The 16,198-nt window shown below is 41.1% G+C and overlaps 2 protein-coding genes across 4 annotated transcripts in view; both read left to right on the top strand.

Annotated features, from left to right (window-relative positions):
- The window catches only part of oxsr1b (oxidative stress responsive kinase 1b), a 42,593-nt gene extending 36,925 nt beyond the window's left edge, over nucleotides 1-5,668 (top strand). For all 3 annotated transcript variants that reach the window (XM_084566471.1, XM_084566473.1, XM_084566472.1), the window contains 7 exons: nucleotides 110-145; nucleotides 677-856; nucleotides 1,020-1,075; nucleotides 1,178-1,230; nucleotides 1,422-1,490; nucleotides 2,931-2,995; nucleotides 3,272-5,668. In XM_084566471.1, coding sequence (XP_084422597.1) covers nucleotides 110-145; nucleotides 677-856; nucleotides 1,020-1,075; nucleotides 1,178-1,230; nucleotides 1,422-1,490; nucleotides 2,931-2,995; nucleotides 3,272-3,346 — 534 coding nt within the window. In that variant the 3' untranslated portion in view covers nucleotides 3,347-5,668. The remainder of the gene's footprint in view (nucleotides 1-109; nucleotides 146-676; nucleotides 857-1,019; nucleotides 1,076-1,177; nucleotides 1,231-1,421; nucleotides 1,491-2,930; nucleotides 2,996-3,271) is intronic.
- A 1,895-nt stretch (nucleotides 5,669-7,563) lies between these two features.
- On the top strand, nucleotides 7,564-14,735 carry LOC311503345 (solute carrier family 22 member 13-like). The gene is made up of 9 exons (XM_084566003.1): nucleotides 7,564-8,486; nucleotides 8,960-9,063; nucleotides 9,859-10,013; nucleotides 10,426-10,597; nucleotides 10,688-10,808; nucleotides 10,892-10,986; nucleotides 11,063-11,277; nucleotides 12,218-12,326; nucleotides 14,447-14,735. Exons 1-9 carry the CDS (start codon nucleotides 8,112-8,114, stop codon nucleotides 14,643-14,645), a joined length of 1,545 nt encoding a protein of 514 aa, XP_084422129.1. The 5' UTR covers nucleotides 7,564-8,111; the 3' UTR covers nucleotides 14,646-14,735.
- The last annotated feature ends 1,463 nt before the right edge of the window (nucleotides 14,736-16,198 follow it).

Genomic DNA, 16,198 nt, shown 5'->3' with positions numbered 1-16,198 from the left:
TCGCTTCCTGCGTGTTCTTTGCATCCACTCTGCTGTTTTTTACTTTGCTTAAGGCTTCACAGTCCTTCTCCTAAGTCCTCCTCTGATCATTCTTGTCTGTTTTTAACAGTCGCCCAGAGTGAAGGAGGGATCGCAGAATTCAGAGGTGAGTTAAAAACATTTTTCTACAATAGCAGGGATGTTGTTAGTCCAGTGGGATGAAGTTTTAATAGATTGTGGAGGATTTGGTTTACATTTTAAAACATTTTTCAACCAAAAAGGAGCGTCTAGAATTGAATTATAATTTTATTTGTAGTGATAAACAGAGCCTATAAAATATTCATACATGGAATGTAATAAGTAATGTGAAGTCTGTAATACACTGTAATACTTTTTGTATTGCAGCAGGTGGATATAGATTCATCAGAATCTATTGGAATAATGTATCATGGTTTGGTATTAATAATTAGCATGCCATTTAATTTATCAGCACACATGTGATGACACAAGTCTCATTCGTTTTGGAGGTATGCAGCAATAACTTAGCTGTTGATACATTGAACCACAAACCCACAAACGAAACCTGACGGTGGCCACAGAGACATCGATAAACATTACCAAAGTCAATGAGATACAACCTTTTGGGAAATTCTTTCATAGTTGCACTGAACCACCAACCAACCCGTCTCTCCCTCAGGTTTTCCAGACTCCTGAGCCTTTAACTAGCCACCTTCAGCCAACGGCTGCAGGTCAGGCTGAACTACCTCAGGCTGCAGGCCAGGTCCCGCTGCAGCCCACACCAGTCAACACTCAATCCACTGCCCAGGCTGCATCTCCAACACCAGGTGTACCTGCTGCTGCTGCCGCCCTCACCCAGGCCAGTCTCCGTAGCTTTTACTCTCCATCATATGCTTCTGTTTGAAGGCTTCCCTTATCATCTGTTAAACACATTTTGCTCACATTACTTTGTTAGATTAGAAATTATTGTTTGAAGCTACAACTTTAGCAGTAAAATGAATTGTTTTTATTTGTTTCAACAGATTTCAGCTGTCTCAGGCGATGTGAAGGCTCCCATTAGTTTGGTATTAAGGTTAAGGTACGTCAAAAGATCAGCATGTGATTTGTATGGCTAGGTTTCACCTTCTCTTTGTTCGTAATATCATTCTGATGAATTCTCTCTTTCCTACATGTCCCTCAGAAATTCAAAGAAGGAGCTAAATGACATCCGCTTTGAATTCATGCCAGGCAGAGGTACGTTTTTCTGTCTCTGTTTACCCAACATATATGCATTTTGTTGAAGTAAAAGGAACATGCTGAACTGTTTAGTTTTTTTAAAGCACTAGGAAATAATTAATCCTTGTTTGTGCCCTGTTTAATATTTTCTTTGTTAACTGATAATTTGTTTTCGTCAGCTGTCACAGTCTGTGTCTCTGGTTTTTCAGACACAGCAGATGGTGTGTCCCAGGAGCTGGTGTCAGCTGGCCTGGTGGACGGGAGGGACTTAGTAATAGGTGAGTGATAAAATCATTACTCTGCCATTACAGTGCACACCGGGCATGAACCTAGATGAAAATGTGGCACGTTTAACAAGAATATACAGTATATTACCTTCATGTTAAAAATATTGAGTTTAGCTGTTGATGAAATGAACAAAAGAAAACATAAATAACAAGAATAAACTCAAACTCGTGTTACGCTGGATGATGATATTTTGGTGTCGATTTTAAGGTTGTACTGGCGTGTGCGCTCCTCTCCTCTCTTGTCACCTGCAGCAGCGTCACGTTACTTACAGTATAAGACTACGTGACCCCTGTTACCTAACTCTTTGACTTGTTTGGACTTCCTTTGTATGATTACTGAACTGCTTTATAGTGGCAAATTGTACCATAACACATTTTCATGGCCAATAACTTTGGTCGTCCAGAGTGATGAAATCGACAACACTGTCAACAGCCTTTGAAACCAGTTAACAGCAAAAACAAATGTGGTTTCAAATGGGTTATAAGATTACAGGTGTCAAAATTGGCAACACTACTGTCACCCCTCAAACCTACAGGCTATTCCACTGTATAACAGCCAAACTGCAAATCTTTTGCTAGCTCTACTGGAAATCTCCTCTTTTTAATTGCTCTACAACAGCGGTGTCAAACACACGGCCCGCTGGCCAAAACCGGCCAATCTGTCCCACAGGATGAATTTGCATGAAAGTGCGAAAATGACATAGAAGACGTCAACTGCAAATTTTCAATAAAATTGCCTGCTATTCTCAACTTGTCCACTAGAGGTCACACTTTTTTAGAAAGAGTTGCGACATAACACAACACTGAGGCCCAGAACTAAACAGAAGGTGAGCAATGCACCCAAATTGCACTTATTTTTCTTAAGAAATTTCAGGTTGTTCATAAGGTGTTTTGTAAAAGGGCAACCTATCAATGAGTTTGACCCCCCTGCTCTACTATCTTAGCCTACACAGGGAATTGTGCTTTGCTGCAGCTGGACTCTTCTTTTTCAGGGCGGTGTTAAAGAAATGATTGCTGGAAGTGTAACGTCTGCCAGATCTAGCAAACAACAAGCAGTTTGACAATATTTTACATTGTGCTATCAGATCAGAACAGACTAGTCAGTGATACCTGATCCTGTTATCTTGAGCAGTTAAGACCCAAAGCAGATAAGACCTGACACTCATTCATATCGCTCTTCGGGGAAATGAATGTTAAATGAATCCACAAATGGAGCTCAACAGTTGATCAGCCTGGACGTGTCTGCTATGCTGATGCTAATATCTCATGAACCTGCACCATTTAACAAACCGGTGGTATTCTGCAGGTTTAAGACTAAAGAGAGATATACTAAACAAATATATATATATTCCATGAAAGCCGGCGTGTCATATTTTTCTCACTTTTTGAATGCACCATTGAACTGATTTTTCTTTTCATTTTTTCTTTCAGTTGCTGCAAATTTGCAGAAAATAGTTGATGAGCCTCAAGCCAATAAAAACGTCACTTTCAAACTGGTGAGATTGATGTTTCTTTTCCAGCTAAAGATTAAACCGTGTTTTTGAAACTGTCACCTGAACGTTTTGTCTGTTTAAACTTCAAAAATTATTTTCCGGAAATAAAATTTGTGCGTGAGTGTTTTTCACTAAATTAAGGTTATTATAACAAAAGTTGAACTGACATATTCTGCTGTCTGTGTTCATGAGAAACGTCCATATGACCCATTATTGTATTATTTTGCTGCCTAAACATGTTTTTGCTGAATTTTGAATCTGTGCCTTTTATTTTCACAGGCTTCTGGAATCGAGGGATCCGAAATACCAGATGACGTCAAGTTGATGGGCTTTGCTCAGCTCAGCATTAGTTAAACTTGTTGTTCTACCTGGGACCGTGACTTGCCTAAAAAATGTGAAAATTGAAAAAAAAAAAAAAAATTGTTCAATGCATTTTTTTTTCTTTCCATGGCTGTAAAGAAACCACTACTGCCAAAGAAAACAGTACCATTGTGTCACCCGTAGGATTATACGATGCCGCCACGTTGAATCGGGTGGTCAGCTGAAGTATCAGAACAGTACAGTGTGAAAATGACTCACAAAAAGAAGTTTACAGTGTACATGTAGAAGGATGCAAGTATCTACAACAAACCGTTTTCCATTCTCCCTCTCGTTCTGTTCTTTTTTCTCTAATATGTGATGCATTTGCACAATCTGAACTAACGCCCTTGAATAAGTGTAACAATGCCTTATATTCATCGGAACTACTGAATGCACGTTTTGGGGACGTCCCCAGTTACCATTTGGATCACTATGTTGTCTGAATTGCGCAAATGTGGTTTCAGAGGCAAACCTTTTACCTTGGAGGTTGGACGTGGCAAAACAAACGTTCCAAAATTTCCGAAAGTTTAAAACCCGCTAACAATCTGTGAAGTAAAAGATTCGTTCTGTTCTTTTTTGTTATCACCATCAGATCCTAGATAATATTGGTCCTTAAAAATGTGGAACCGATGCACTTTGTGTTTTCTAAAACAACTCGCCACTGTGATTTGTTGACATTAAAACCCAGTCAGTTTAGTGAAGAGTACTTTCTGCAGATTAATACACATTCGGTTTCCTGTTCGATATTCACGGAAGCAGCATGATGGTGTTTGTAGGATTGACTCAAATTAAACTACAGCGGCTTTGTTGATAATAATGAAGGTTTTATCTATACTGAAGGCTAACACACACACATACACACACACACACACATATATGTATATGAGGCTTTGGTTAAACAGATAGTCCATGTTGGCACGATCAGATCATTGGCTGCGTTTACAAGGACACTACTGAAATCATTCTAACTAGAGAGACCGTTTATGTGGACACTAAATAAGATGAGGTATGGGATATGTAGGTCTTTCTTGACATGCAGCGAAATTTTATCGTCGATACTGAATTCATTCTGTAGAAGGAAAATAACCAAGAGTGACCCAGATTTATTTTACTGAATTGTTTCTGCTCGTGCTGGAAATTTGCCACGTCACCTGATGTTCACCTCGCGGGTGGCAAACATGCTCAGAAATGGTTATTGCACCAGAGGAAAAAAAAATGTTATTAACTAATAATTTCATATTGAACGGATTATCAGATTACACCACCACTCTCAATCTGATTGAAACTTCCCTCAGATCTGGTTTGTCTGTTCCAAATGTGGTGTTTACATGAGGCGTTTATATTCCGTTTAGTCTGTTATTCGGATTTATCAGTAGAACGCTAGTGTCCATGTAAACGTAGCTAATGTCTAGGTTTAGATCGTGGGATTTGTTAACATTAAAAGCCTCAGCTCATTTACCCCAAAATAAATTTTTTCCCATTTTTTTTTTTTTAGTATTTCTGAAGGTACCGTAATGCTTGTTAAAACTCAAAATTCGCGTAGAATGAAATCAGACGATCTACGTGGAAAATTTACTCGAGTAAAAGTTTTGCCGCTGCTGAAACCACACGTGTTGTATGAGCAGATGTGTCTGTCTGTTGGTGTTAGTTTGTCTGTTTGGGTATGGTTTCTCAAATTCTTAAAGGAAAAAAAAAAAAAAAAAAAGACTTAAGTGCATATTTGTTTATGTGGATGAAAAGTAAGTACTTGATTTAACCTCTAGTATGTAAATAATGACATTTGGCCTTTCACTCTTGGCCTTTATTTTCTGTCTCATGACACGATTGTGGGTTGCATCGCCACGTGAAGGAAGACACTTCAGATTCGGCTCGGAATCCCCTCGTTTAAAAGGACGTACTGTTGCTCACTGCACGGTGTGATCCTCACTTACATTTACCCAGCAGAAAAAACTGAACTTTTTGGAAAGTAGTAGTAGTAGACTTTACAGCGGAGCCATAGCTGTCCTGGTGCACTGCTTAATGCCTGTCCACCTTATATCTCCCCCAAAGTGTGAGCTGAGTAACGGCAGCGTCGCCTCCAACTCTTAACAAATCCCAAATGGAGGCTGTTTACAGTAGCTAGTTCTTTTAATCCACATCTGAACTCTTACAGCTGCTTTGCCATCATTTGTTTTAAACCGGTACATATATTTCTTTTTCCTTCATTTTTGAGTAAGCAGATCGTAAACAGGTGTCACGTCCTTTCACGCGCGTCTCCTTGTGCATTAACGACATGGTTTGGTGATGATGAATGTGCATCTTGCGGTTTTTGGCGCAGACGGCAGCGGGGGGGGGGGGGGGCTTCTTCGTAGTAACACTCTGCTCTGTGCACCTGAAAATGCCAGCGAGGTTTTTACCGTTTAATTTGGTGATGTGACGTTGTTATAACCCTCCAGATGCCATGTTGAATGAAATTGAATGCGTTTTTGCTTGCCGATAAAAATGTTAAGAGGAACTCTTTGTATTTTGACTAGAAACATGTTCAATTTTACGCTAGCCTTAAAGTGAAAACGACCAAGTGTATTTCTTTTCCCCGACATATCCGTCGGGGTTTTCATTCAGACTTTTGGTGTCTTTGAAATGTAGTTCTTGTTACACGTGAAGATACCTGAATAAAGATACACAGGTGTGTTGACCTTCTCGAAGTGGAGCGACAGAGTCGGCAGCGCGTTGTTACTCTTTAAGTTTTCAAACTGCAGTATTTGGTGCCATTCTCCTGATGTGGTCTGCAGCCGACTGCTGACAAGTACGGGATTGGTGTGTATGAGCTCTGAGAGAGGTGTGTGTGAGTGCTGCATAGACTGGGTCCTGCTTCTGAATAAGTTGTAGATCTTATGGCTTTGTTCTCATCCTTTTCTCCAACAGTCTCCTCTGTCCTGCTTACACGCAGTCTAACAAAACTGTAGCAAACTGAGCAGATGACCGGCAGAAACTCTTTTGTCCAGGCAATAACTCATCAAGGCTGTAACATATTTGAATTTTCCACCTGTTTTCAGTATTTTTTTTTTTCCATTCTATCATTTGCTCTAATGTGTTTTTCTTGTTTTTCTTTTTTTTTTTTGATCGTTTTGGAGTTCAAAGCATGTTTCCCTTGATTATTTTTAATCAATAAAGAATGAGCATACCAGACTCCGTTAGATTGTTCTGATTTGTTTTAATGTACACGGGGGTTTTAAAGAACTATGACTTTACTGTTGTGTTTTGTTATTGCTCCCAGTCGCTCCAAGTTCAGTGCCTTCACTATCTTAAAGCATGACCCAGTCGTCATTTTACAACCTGTTTTATGAGTCCTTACTTATTTCCACTTTCTCCTTTAACACTGAAGAGCTGACTCAGTATTTGGACTGTTCTAAAGTTGGGGGACTTTGAGAAGGCCGCATTTTCTAAAAGAATGAAAAGTTTGTGAAGCAGGGGTCGAGCTATCCTGAACTTTTGCACCTGAAAGTTATCCTTTCCAGACAGTGAAGATGCAGCCTGAGAGGGGGCGTGGTCAGAAGTAGCTCATTTGCATTTAAAGCTACGAAACACTGAAACGGCTCGTTTGTCGCAGGGCTAAAACGAGGGGTATACAGGTGTGATAAAATGAGCAATTTGTGTGGCATTTTCGGCCGAAACTTAAAATACATACTTCAGGGACATGCAAGACTTAAATTAATTTGTTAAAAAGTGGTGAGAATATGAGACCTTTAATGCACTTATTCAGTAGACTCTGGTCAATGATGTCAACTGTGATAAAGAAAAGATTATCTGTGAGCTTTATCAGTTAAGAAGGCCCAAACATTCAGATAAACTATTGTCAATCTGGCAATTTTGAAACTCATATATTTTACTGTCAAACAATATCAATATCTAAACTAACAGTTAGCATTTTCCAATTTAGGAATTTCTCACTTTTTCTTGTAAACCTTTACCTCTCTAAAGTGAGCTGCGTATGTAATGTGGTTTATGAGGCGTACGCTTGAGTTGATCATTTTCACCAGATCACGGTTACATGGAGCAACTCATGTTGCCCAACACACGACATGAGTATCCCAGTTACTAAGTACTGCTGGGATTTTGTGAGGATGCCGGTGATGTTTATGAACTCGAACCACCAGCGGTAATCGTTCATTCCTGGAACCTTTAACCTGTCGCTACAAATCGTTGTGTTTTTGTTAGTTCAGACTTCATATCCACACCAACACAGGGTTCGTCATGTTCCACCTTGAAAATGCAAACACTGGGTCTGGAGGAAGTGACGACCTCTGTATGTTTATGTAATATGTGATTCGTGTTGGTACCTGAGCTGCCAGTTTGTGAAATATTAAGATATTCTTGTGTTGCTGGTTTGGAGATCGAGGCTGGATGTCCACATAAATTACACAACTCCTGATAAAACCTGCTATGGCTTTTTTAACCTGCAATATAGTCTCTCTTATGATAGGCCTGTGAAAGCGGGGTCATGTTGATTTATTTTGATCTGGTCTGGTATCATCGCAGTTTTCCTTATGGCCTGTAATTACACTGATAAAAAGAGCAACACCAGAGGAATCCCGATGGTTCACGTTTGGCAGTATACCTTGGTAGTCTGTTTGACAGGTCATAAAAGCACAGTGAGTGTCCGTTTAAACATTAACCAGGGGGGACGAGAGTCAAGTTGACTGCTGGCGGCTGAACCAAGCTCAACCAAAATCTCTCCGTGCCCCACCATTTTACACTCGGAGGACGCTCAGGTTCCAATATGAGCACTTTTGGACAGATCCTGAAGGAGATCGGGGAGTTTGGTTTGTTTCAGAAACGCCTGGTGGCTGCGTTATGCATCCCCAGCATATTTGTGGCCTTTGATGTGATTGTCCAGGTGTTTACGGGCATGAGCTTCCCGCATCACTGCAACACCGACTGGATCTTGAAACCCGGGCCCAACCTGACAGCTGACAGGCAAAGAAATCTCACCATCCCAGTGGACAAGGATGGGAGGTTTGAAAGCTGTGAAATGTTCGCACCTGTGGATTGGGACTTGGAGACCATAGAAAAGTATGGGATTAACACCACGACAGGATGCCAAAATGGATCAGATTTTGAAGCATACAAAGGTTCTTCCAGCATTGTGACAGAGGTAAGAGATACTTGTTTGCTTTTAATTAAAGGGAATCCTGCAATAAATAAATAGTATGAGGTATTTTATTAATAAAGATGTGTTTTATATTGCTGATTTTTCATTTTAGACCATAAGAACGTACATTTGAGTGGCTGTTCTGTGTTGTGTATGAATTGCTGACTCTGGTTTTTACTCCCTCCTGAGCCAGCATCTGATAACATTTACTACATTAGCTTTACAACCTCATAATCCTATGTGTTGGGGTTATTTAGTTTGACTAAAACCACGCTTAACTGTCTACATTTATCACAAAAATCCTGAACTAAAAACATAAATGTTAACATTTGTAATTCCCATTCTTGTTAAGGAGCAGATCTCAAGCATTTCCTTTTGTGTTTCTGACCGGCTGTGATTCTGACCTATGTGGGATTCTGAGGATAATTAAATTTATATTAAAAATGTAAATTTTTCTTCTTCCTTCTTGGTGTCAGTTTGACTTGGTGTGTGACCGGAGCAGTTTGATCGAGGCTTCACAATCCATCTACATGGCTGGTCTTCTGGTTGGAGCGTTGGTGCTGGGGCAAATGGCTGACAGGTACTGAAGGCGGTGCATGTATATGTATTCAGAGCTTTTATTTAACTAAAAATACCAAAAAAAAAAAAAAGTTCTATATATATGTTCTGCATAACAATTGTGCAGAGTGATTAGCAGCTAAATGTAGCTAAAGCTTTAAAGTCGAAGCACTGGTCTGGTCCCATTGACAACATCATTATTAATACTAAAGCATCGGCGTGTGTCAGCATGTTACTGTCGTAGCTGCTGCAGGTGGAGTTAGTTTGAACCACAGTTTAATACTTAATAAACAGGGAAAGAAGATAAATCTAATGTGTTCCGACGAACAAATCTCGTTTAGAGAGTTTAGAGAGGAAAAGGGACAACTTTGGAGCTGTTAACGCCTCAAAATATTACGCCGACCACTCACAGCTTTCTGCGACATGTCCGAGGCCCAAACAGGTTTAATCTTTAACACTGTGTTGTGTTAAAAGCGTGTTATATCATGCACTCTGTGAATAATTCATCTTAAATGCTGTCAAATTAAAGTGCAAAACAGGAGGTTGAACTTAAATCCAGTATTTGAGTGCAAAGGAGCATTAGAAAGAAAAAACAATCTCTAAATCACTTAAGTGCATAACCTACACTGGCTCAGGTGTACAAGTAAATAGTTGAATGAATATAACCTAAAAGCGGCCTTCTGTCTTATTTTTTTGACACTATAGAGGCAACAGAAGGAAGTTGTTTTTCAAGTTTAAAGGAAAAATAAACAGAAATGATTGCAAAAATGACTGCATAAAAAAAGTGTAACAGTTCTCCTGCTCCTTCTCTCTGCAGGTTTGGTCGACGCTTCGTGGTCCTGCTTTCCCACCTTCTCCTACTGCTGTTTGGTGTGGGTGCCGGTTTCTCGCCCAACTTCTATGTTTATATGGTTCTCAGATTTTTAAGTGGCATCTCAGTTTCAGGCATTGTTGCTAATGCATTTGTGATAGGTGGGTACAAACATTCAGAGCTGAAATCAGTGCCGCCGTCGGCATCAGTGTCATTTCTGCTTCTGCCAGTGGAGGGCGCCAAACCGAGATATTGTTAAATTCTTCACATAGTGATTTTAAAATGATGATGGTTAATGTCAGAAGGCTATAGCTTGAAAAAAATCAGTGTCTAGCAAAGCAAAGAGAGTTATTGTAAAATTCACACGAAGGTCAGTGATGCTGGCTCTGTCCTGCGAGGTGCAATGAAGTTCAGCTTCAAATATTAGCACACATATTGTATAATGTGATTGGAGTGTTGCATGTATTGCACTTACGCATAAATAACAGCTGCAGAAATATCACATTACACATGTGCAAACCAGTTCAGAAAGCCAGAACTGACAGCTTTCCCTTCTGTCTTGTTGCTTTGAAGGTGGAGAATGGAGCGATTCTTCCAAGTTTGCACTCTGCACCATTGTCTGCCACTCTTTCTTCCCTCTTGGACTGATGCTGCTGTCTGGCGTTGCCTACTTGATCCGCAGCTGGAGAATCCTGCAGCTGGTGCTCTTCAGCCCTCTTGTCCTTGTCCTGGGAATCTTCTACTGGTCAGCAGCCGCTCTGGCCGCGTGACATTTTCATTTGCATCATCATTAGCCACAGAAACTGTTGTGACTCTGGGTGTATGTGTGAACTAGGATTCTTCCAGAGTCCGCTCGCTGGCTCATCACCCAGGGCAGGAAAGAGGAGGCCATAAAGGAGATCCGGAGGGCGGCCAAAGTGAACAAGAGAAAGGTCCCAGAAGATCTGCTGGACAAGGTGTTTAAAGAGGAATCAAACTTTGGCGGCAATCAAAATTAAACTAGAGGAAGCTGTGAAATAACTGCGCTCTAACTTTACAGCTGGAGGCCGAGGGTGCGACTAAAAGAGGGAACATGCTTGATCTCTTCAGGATAGAGTATCTGAGGAAGCGTGCCCTCATAATGAGCTACGTCTGGTGAGTATTACCATAATCCCGGTCACAAACACTGTACACATCGCCTTCTGATTTCACTGAAAGATGTCTCTCACAGGTTTGCAACTAGCCTGATGTACTACGGACTGAGCCTGAATGTTGGCAACTTTGGGCTGGATATCTACCTCACGCAGTTCATCTTTGGCGTGGTAGAGCTTCCTGCACGAGTGGGCAGTTTGCCTCTCCTAGAACGCCTCGGGAGGAGAATTGTGCAATCAGCGGTGCTGTTCCTTGGAGGCGTCGCTTGCCTCGGGATCATAGCTATACCAGCAGGTAATTTACTGTTTTGTAGTCGACACTTTAAAGGGGAATTACCGTTTTTTTCAAGCTGAACCTTATTTCTGGCATAAAATACGATCGTTTACTCACCCATATAACTTTGGTGTCATAAGGAGTCATTCAGAAGATATTTAGATCCAGCGGAGCACAGCGTATATCCATATAGTGGGAGTGACTGGGGCACCAAAACACAGCCTCTAAATAACGCATTATCTGCCGCGAAACACTTTTCATTTCACAAATATTTTGTGATGATGCGCTAGTGCTATTACCCGTTGAGTCTGGAGTTACCTGTTGTCTCTTCGTGGATGTGCAGCGGTTTGTTGTTCTTTGGCCAGCTCTTCCTCTCTCTGCCTCTGCATCCTCCTTTCAACGAGCTCCTCATCCGTATACTATGGCTCAATACGGTAAGGACGTCCATCATAAACAAAGTTGTCGTCCACAACCTTAGAATCTGAAAAATATTCAGCCATGTTGCAAAAAGCTAGCAGCAGCAAATTACAGGTAAACAAGCCGACCGTCGCGGGTCGCGGGTGCGGGTGCGTGTACGCATCCAGAGATGACATCAGCCAGGTTGGAAGTTAGTAGGTCAATCTACAGACCCCAGATGATGATAACGGGTAACTCCGGACTCAATGGGGAATAGCACTAGTGTATCATAACAAAATACTGGTGAAATGAACGCGTTTCGTGGCAGATAATGCGTTATTTAGAGGCTGCGTTTCGGTGCCCCACTCACTCCCACTGTATGGATATACGCGGCGCTCCGCTGGATCTAAATATCTTCCGAACGACTCCGAATGACACCAAAGTAATATGGGTGAGTTAACGATCATATATTATACCAGAAATAAGGTCCAGGTTGTAAAAAATGGTAATTCCCCTTTAAGTCTTTATATTCTTTGCCTTGAATCTACTTTTGTTTGCCCGTCAGATCTACCCATACTGGTGACGGTCATAGCTGTTCTTGGGAAATTTGCTGCCACCGCCAGTTTTTCCACAGTCTATGTGTATACTGCAGAATTATATCCCACAGTTATAAGGTAAGACAGGTAATGTCCCACAAACAGAACAAAAAGTCTCATTTTATTAAGGTACGGACACACTAAACTGTCATAAAAGAATCATGAGACAGTCGGCAGCAAAGGCCGCCGTCAGACACAGACGACTCTCTCATGTCGTCTGTGTCTCCACCAAAAAGTTGCACTTGAACGCACTGCAATGACTACAACCAACGACCAGCGAGCACATACATTCTGTGCCTGCGTGAAAGGGAATAAATCTTTATACCAGCAGGCGGCAGTAGTCGGAATTTGCCATTTAAAAGAAGAATCTGGAAGAACTTCTATTAGCTGGCAGGCTAGGAAGCTAGGAATAGCCACAAACTGTCGTACAGAGCTGGCCTCTCCTTAATCGTGCTGATCAGTTGGTCTACATTTTATTTATTCTAGATCAGGGGTGTCAAACATACGGTCCGCAGGCCAAAATTGGCCAGCCATAGGGTCCACAGTGGTCCGCGGGGTGAATTTGCAAAGTGCGAATATTACATTGAAGACAATGCAATTTTTCAATATAAGTAACTGCTATTTCCATTTTTTTCCACTAGGATGCACTGTTTCAGTAAGAGTTGTGGACACCCAGAACTAAATGTCAGCAATGTGTAGTTATTTATAGTAACATAATATTATGCTATTATGTTACTGGTCCGGACCCCTTGAGATGGGCTTTATGTGGCCTCCGAACTAAAATGAGTTTGACACCCTTGTTCTAGATGATGAAGGGTGAATATTAAGGTGAATATTTAAAACCAGATGAGCCTTCTCCGTGTTCTTTTGTTATTTAGTCTACTTTCGTCTCTTCCGTTTCTGTCCTCATGCACTGGTTTGCTAAGCTGAACAGCCAATCAGAAGGACCTCTTTCACCGACCCCTTTCGCTGCCCATGAATCAGCTGAAAAGCCGACAAGCAGCTACAGTGTGGGACCCAACAGCAACTGTCTAAGACGACAAATACTCACCGTCGGCTGTTTTCCAGTGTCCATCCATCGGCTTGGTGTTGAGGCCTGTATTGGCAGAAGACGCCATGTTTCTCTTATTACAGTCAATAAGATAGCTGATGAGTCCACTGCAGTGACTTAGACAGTAACAAGTTTTCTCGTGTCATCTCATCTCTTGGCTTGCTGAGATCAAATGCTGGAGGTGACGAACTTTCCTTCAGCTCAGTGAACTCAACTATTCACCGCCCCGAGCATGGCCTCCAATGTCAAGCTTTCCCCTGCGATCCGTTTTAACATGTCAAACAGATCTTGAAAAAAAAATCATGAATGAATCGACCTTTATCGCCCTTGGACTGTTCCTACTTCCTGTATTCATTCCTCAGAGAAAAGTCCATCTCCCATCTACAGCCCATTCAAAACTCAGCTGTAAGACTTTTAACAAATTCCAAGAAAAATCCCTCCCATTCTTGCTACTGTACAGTGGCTACCTGTATATAGGTATATATTTGTTTTTTAACTTTAACTAATTACTTTTAAGGGCCTGCATGGCATCGTCCTTTCCTAAGTGATAGATTCACTCACATTCTTTGAGCCTAGCCTCTGTCTGTGGTCCTACTGCACTGCGTGCCTCGTCACAAAAGGAAAGCGTTAACCACTTATATATCATGTATAGTTTCATACATATTCTTCATATTCTTGCCTCTATATATTTGCGTATAACTCTTTGTATAGGACATATTTATCTACACATACACACAATATATCTCATGCCCCCATTTACACTTGTATATCCTCTTTACCCTATATATTTGCATCCTTATATACTGTATACAATGTCAATGCGTATTATATTACCACATATTTTCTGTATGTACATACATTTCTACATCATTATTATTTTTATTTTGGCCTTTTTATTGACTTGTGGTTCCTCCTGCCTGTTTAATGATGGATGCCTAATTTCCCACGGGAGCAATTAAGCAGCTATTGATTTATCTACCATGGCCACACAGCTGGGGAGCTCTCTACTGTAGGGACTTGGATCAGCAAACTCTGTACCTTCTTTTAAATCTCAAAACTCACCTCGACGGAACATCTATTAGTTCTCTTGTTTTTTTTAAATTTGTTTTGTATTTGTTGGTATTTAACCTATTGTCTGTACTGGTAGGCAGAACGGTGTAGGCCTGAACTCCATGTGTGCACGTGTGGCAGGCATCATCGCTCCACTCATCAGGCTCCTGGCCGTCTACCATTACAGCATCCCCATGGTGATATATGGCACTGTCCCCGTATTTGCCGGGGGTCTCTGTTTGTTTCTGCCTGAAACACTCAACGTTGAACTTCAGGACCATGCTGAAATTACGTGAGCACAGCGGAGGGCTTATTTCACTGCAGATCGAAAGGAATGCCAAGTAATGACCGTCTCGTTTTTAATTTCAGGAAACCAAAGGATGGGACTGACTCCCAAAGGATGGTACCCTATACTCAACAACTGGACAGCTCAGAGAAAGGCACAAAAATGTAAATGATATGGTCACTTTGCAGTTTTTAATGCTGTGGATTTCACAGCGGTAACATCAATGTGTTTGTATGCAGTAAAGCTAAATGCAAATTATAAGGCATTTAAAATGTGTTTTAGTTCTACAAAAATTGTATATTGTTTGATAACTGGGGTTTGTGTATATATATTAAAAGGTATATATGTACTGTATATTTGTTTTGCATTTGTTTGCTCACGTCATTTCATTCTTAGATAACAGTACGTGTGCTTTTCTTTTCCTGTGGATCACCTGTGATAATGTCAGTTTACAAAGGATTGGCTTTAGAGCATTAACTTAATACAAAAGGTCACTTTTGTTCAAATTACCCTGATGCGTGTCAGCTATAAGACCGTCCTGTGGACAAATATTTGATGCGCATATTCCATTAAGTGAGACTGGACAGCGTGGTGAGTGAAGGCAGCAACTTAGCAAGGTAGCAGGTGTAGCACCAGCCTGGTTGTTGAACCTGGTGCACATTTTTACATCCAAATACGTCACCAGAGGATGGTCCACGCCCTTTCGGTGCTAATCACTTCACTGATTTCTGGTCTGATGCCACTCTGCCACCCTGTTCGGTGGAATCGGAAAATGCTTCCCAGTTTGCTATTAAGGGTTTTTCTTTTAGCTTGGTTTTCAAATACTTTATTGAAATAAGACTACAACTTCTTGCTGGGGGAAAGACAACAGGTTCAGAACTTCACAACCGTGAGGGATCTCCGGGATCTCAGGTGCCACACCCTCACTTCCCCTCTTTTTGTAGTGATGGGCAGTTCAGCTCTTTTCTAAGAGCTGGCTCTTTTGCCACCGCTCCCAAAGAAGAGTCAGCTCTTTCAGCTTGTTTAGTATCGTTTATAGCCTAATATTTTGGCCCAACACAGCAAATACATATGGTTTGTGTGTTGATAAGCCCTTTTGCAGTCAATGTTTTTATGAGAAGCCTAATTTTGTTTAATATTTAATATTTCAAATAACTTTAATTGTTCAAACAAATGAACAAAACACTGCAATCAAATCCACACAAGCAAGAAGAGAACCAAACTCGGTAAACAAACGGTATGAATGTCCTTGTGCAGGTTTATGGTGGAACCTGCTCTTAATAATATCATTTTGCAGTGAAGACACTCTGCTCTGCCATCCCCAATGTTTTTAAATTTCAGCCAGACGCTGGTATGTCCATGGGAGTCACTCGTAACTACGTGCACCCATACTCTCATCCTCACTGCTGTGTGTTGTCTTACTCAGTCCTCACATGTGATTGGCTACATGGCGTGCCCATCAAAACAAAGTTCTGTCCCCATCCTCATGCGAGCAGAGATGAGCAAGCAAAAGGAAAAGAAAAAAACAACAGTGGGGACTCTGACTCGATGGGAATCGGCTCC

The sequence above is a fragment of the Chelon labrosus genome, assembly GCF_963514085.1.
Source record: "Chelon labrosus genome assembly, chromosome: 18".
NCBI classification, from domain to species: domain Eukaryota; kingdom Metazoa; phylum Chordata; class Actinopteri; order Mugiliformes; family Mugilidae; genus Chelon; species Chelon labrosus.
Note: the sequence above shows the minus strand (reverse complement) of the source record. Positions and strands in the feature narration are given on the sequence as shown.

What these genes read in the sequence shown, in the direction of transcription:
- LOC311503345 (XM_084566003.1), top strand. Translation starts at nt 8,112, where the DNA reads ATGAGCACTTTTGGACAGATCCTGAAGGAGATCGGGGAGTTTGGTTTG. An exon ending in CTCATAATGAGCTACGTCTG is followed by an intron (nt 10,987 to 11,062) that starts GTGAGTATTACC and finishes TGTCTCTCACAG; the next exon opens with GTTTGCAACTAGCCTGATGT. An exon ending in GATCATAGCTATACCAGCAG is followed by an intron (nt 11,278 to 12,217) that starts GTAATTTACTGT and finishes TTTGCCCGTCAG; the next exon opens with ATCTACCCATACTGGTGACG.